Source organism: Nicrophorus vespilloides, unplaced genomic scaffold, assembly GCF_001412225.1.
Source record: "Nicrophorus vespilloides isolate i.1.1-1 unplaced genomic scaffold, Nicve_v1.0, whole genome shotgun sequence".
Taxonomy (NCBI): Eukaryota; Metazoa; Arthropoda; class Insecta; order Coleoptera; family Silphidae; genus Nicrophorus; species Nicrophorus vespilloides.
In genome coordinates, this window is record NW_017098173.1 from 1 (window position 1) to 4069 (window position 4069).

General features: G+C 28.8%; 2 protein-coding genes across 2 annotated transcripts in view; one reads left to right on the forward strand and one right to left on the reverse strand.

Annotated features, from left to right (window-relative positions):
• Positions 1-1386: 1386 nt before the first annotated feature.
• On the reverse strand, positions 1387-2053 carry LOC108561804 (cuticle protein 21-like). The gene is made up of 2 exons (XM_017919873.1): positions 2042-2053; positions 1387-1983 (listed from the first exon to the last, which is right to left on the reverse strand). The coding sequence occupies exons 1-2, from the start codon at positions 2051-2053 to the stop codon at positions 1387-1389; spliced, it is 609 nt and encodes a 202-aa protein (XP_017775362.1).
• Positions 2054-3081: 1028 nt separating this feature from the next.
• LOC108561805 (larval cuticle protein A2B-like) overlaps positions 3082-4069 on the forward strand; it is a 1568-nt gene continuing 580 nt past the window's right edge. Inside the window, exon 1 of the mRNA XM_017919874.1 lies at positions 3082-3115. Within this exon, the coding sequence (XP_017775363.1) occupies positions 3082-3115 (34 nt within the window). The remainder of the gene's footprint in view (positions 3116-4069) is intronic.

A 4069-nucleotide genomic window follows, 5' to 3' on the forward strand; every position in this document is an offset into this window, starting at 1 on the left:
CTCCATGCTTTTTATTTTGTTTTTTCTGTTTTTATTTTCTTTTTTTTTCTGTCTTGGCCAAAAAAACATTCGACTTATTGCCAGAGATGTTGGCAAGTCGTGAATAAAAAAAATAGTCACTGACATTATTTATTTATTTCTTTCTGCATCTAGGAAACTTTTATTTAATTGTTATTTGTCTATTTATTTATTTTTATTTCTATTGGTTGCAATTGGTTCTATTAAAATATAATTTATTTTTCAGAATATGAGAAAATACAAGGTTACATTCAGAGGTAATTATAATATAAATTATAAACTATAATACCTAAAAAGAAATAAACAACCAAATATAATAGATGTACTTTTCGTGGAAAGCCCATTTTCTTTAATCCTACTACATGCTATTTTCTATTATTCACGGTATATGTATTAGTTCCTTTATATTGTATGAATATAATGGTTGGTCAAACATGAAGAAATTGTTTTATTTAATTAATATGTTACAATCACGAAATGAATGTATACATATATATTTTGCTTAATATATTTCCCAGTGCAACAAATATGATAAGCATAATTGATTCAACGGCCAATTTTCCTTAGCAATTTTAATTATTAATTTAGTTGATATTTATGATTTAACAAATTATTTAATATCAAGATTCTAATTATTTAAGGCAGTTTAGTTTCTGTACTGTGAGAATAAACGATAAACGTATGTCAGGCATAATCTTAAATTATTATTTTTTTTTAATTTATAATTTTTACATTATTTATTAAACACTTTTTTATTATTCTTTTTGCCATCATGTTGTCCGGGAGATATTTGTTCATTTTTTTGTATGCTTATGTGGTCGTCCGTACCCAGTTTATTGTTTAATAGTATTCCAAAGTATCTTTCTTTTCTACTTGTTTTATGTTGATATTGTTTATGGTGATGTTTAGTTGGATCTTGCTAGCATTTATTTATTGTAGGATCATGTAATGTGTTTTTGTCTAGTTTATTGTTAATAGATTGTCATAGTATCATGTTTAGTAGTTTAATTATATTGTTGCTAATGCTGTTCTGCAACGCCGTCTCCTCCCTGTGACCGTATAGAATACCCTGTCTATGTCCGTCAATGTCATTTGTATAAATATTGTATAGCGCAGGAGCAAGGGCTTTCCGCTGGGGGATAAGTAAAATATGTACATAAATATCTAAATGTTTGACAAAAGTACGTAAATAACTATTGCATTTAGTTAGAAATAGAGGATAGAATTAGAGGATAGAAATAAAAAATGTAGTTGAATTGTATAATTTATTTATTTTTATAATTTAATAATAAAACTTTTATTATTATTCTTATATACAGGTCAATTTTAGATTTTCTTAATGGTGGTAGGCATTGTAAACTGGAGCAGCTACGATGGTCTTGGTTGGGATGATGGCTTTGGCAACGACGGCCTTTTGGACGATTGGTTCTCCCTTGTATTCGACTCAGCGTTGAAACCGTTTTGGGCATCAGCAGTGTAGTGGACGGTACGGGTGACACCATCAGGTTGGACCAAGGTGTAGTATCCCTTGACAACATCTCCGTCACGTTCTTCGTGTTGGTTCTTGAACCGTATGGCACTTACACGGTTTGACATACCGGTTACAGCGTCTTGAACTCCGTATTGGTAAGAGTATTCTGGGTGGGTATCTGGGTATACTTCTTGGTGAACAGCCTTGACGTTTGGGGTGGCGTAGTGAGCTACTGGAGCTACAGACTTGAAGACAGTTGGGGTGGCGTAGTGGGCAGCAACTGGGGCGGCATAATGAGCAACTGGGGCCAAGGTCTTAACGAAAGCTGGGTCGGCGTGGTAAGCGGTGATTGGGGCGCTGTAGTGAGCAGCTTCTGGGGCGGCGGAGTAGTGGGCTACTGGGGCACCACTGAGGGACGAGTAGGATGTGGCATGGTGTCCGACTCCAATTACTCCGGCATGAGCGCATGCTACCAAAGCAGAAACAGCCAAAATCTAAAAATATAAAGTTTTTTTAATATTGGGGTTACTCTCTCTATGCACTAATAGCTACCTTAGCGAACATGTTGAATTCGTTTGATTCAAATTGATACTAATCCATAAATTCGCACACGCTTTTATATTAACCTGGACGACATCCAATTCGTTCAATATGTTATGTGGACCATAAATTAGAAATGCAAAATTCTTTTTACTAAAAAAAGAGATACTGAATTTTTAATTAGATATGCACTACTCTGAATTGTATATAGCACAATAAAATGCATTACTAATTTCAATTATATAAGTTTATCATTCTAATAACATTAATTGTTTAATTATGATTATTTATTGCATTTGTCAATACTTATATTGAGTCTTCCATTTAGTTATTTACTGATTATATTTGTGCATGCTCTTCATGAGGATACTATTCAGTCCCAATTTATGATTATTTATGATTTAACTATGATTATTAATTGTATTTGTTCACATCTTTACCCGAAGGTATATGACTACTACAAGATTAGTTCCCAGACTAACAGGCTCGACCGATATATTTGTTTATTGCGGGTTATTTTCCACTTCTTCTAAATGACTATTCTTCTGTATACAGTACGTCTTCTTACGTATAAGACTACAATTTTATAATTAAAGGTTAGTTCTAGCCCTAATGGTTAGCAACTGGAAGCTAGATTAAGAACTAAGTCATCCAAGTGTTAAATAAATACTACTTTATATACTCCAGATCGAGAATACTTCAAATTAGTTCACAATGTCAGATATTCCATTTTGAAATCGTTAAAGGTGTGCCGCCACAAAAAAAAAATGTTGAGAATCACTGACTTAACTTCTAAATTTTTAGATTTTATACCAATAAAATAAATGTGGCAAAAATATTGAATAAATAATATATATTTTAATAAATTACTTTTTTTGTAATATAGTATACACAATTTTATATACCTGTGAAGTTTTAATAAGTTTGTACAAAGGTATTTAATAATATTTTTTTGCAGCAATAAATTAGTTATTTTGTAGTAATAATTATTGTTTTCTCTATTCGGCAACGACGAATGTATGGACACACCTAAGTTTGACCTAGTTTCACCTATGGAAAACCAAGGCTACTCGTATACTATTTCTCGTATAAATATATTTGGCAAAAAAACTATTTTCTGCTACGTAAAAATAAAAAATATAGTAAAACTAAAAGCTTATTATCAATATTGGGAATAGTAAAATAAATTTTAAATATTACAAAATATTATGATAGATAATATGATATATTTATTTCATCATATAGAAGTATTTTTTATTATCGACCCTAATTTTAACATAATTCTTAAATAAAATATTGTAAAATATATACGTTAATTCTTATTAGTGTTTATATTGTTTCCATTATCTGATATAAAAATGTAACCATATGTACATACTTTGTTTAAATTATGATAGTAAATCATCAATGTCATTTGCATCATGTCTATACAAATTATGTTTGTTATTAAAATTTATATAAACTTAAATATAACACAGCTTTTTGTTAATTATAAAAAATATTTGATCAGGGCGATTATTTGCATTTCAGATAATAAAAAATATTTCTACAATACAATTCGTTTTATTATAAAAATATTAGACTATTTCTTATTCATAAAAAAATGTCATATAAATATTTTAAAGACAATTTTATACAAACAATTTTACTCTTCAGTTAAATAACACTTTTTTAAAGTAATAATTATATATTTATTTGTTTTATAATTTTTATACCAAATTTCATTTATATTAAATTATGGCCATACAATTATTATTACTTTACATTATTTTATTTAAATTAAACACAAAAAAAAATATAAAGTATAACTAGTAACAAATAATCAATAATTTTATTCAATTTAATAATATGGTTTTTCAAATAAATATATCGAAATTGGATTACATAGAAGGAATTGTTTTTTTCAAGTTCAATTTCTCAAAATCGATAATAATTACTGACCAACGTTGGGTGGGGCAAAGGAGAATGGATTTATATAAATATTACGAAAAATCTACGACACAGTATCAGTTTGTATCATAAACAATCAATATGTTCGCT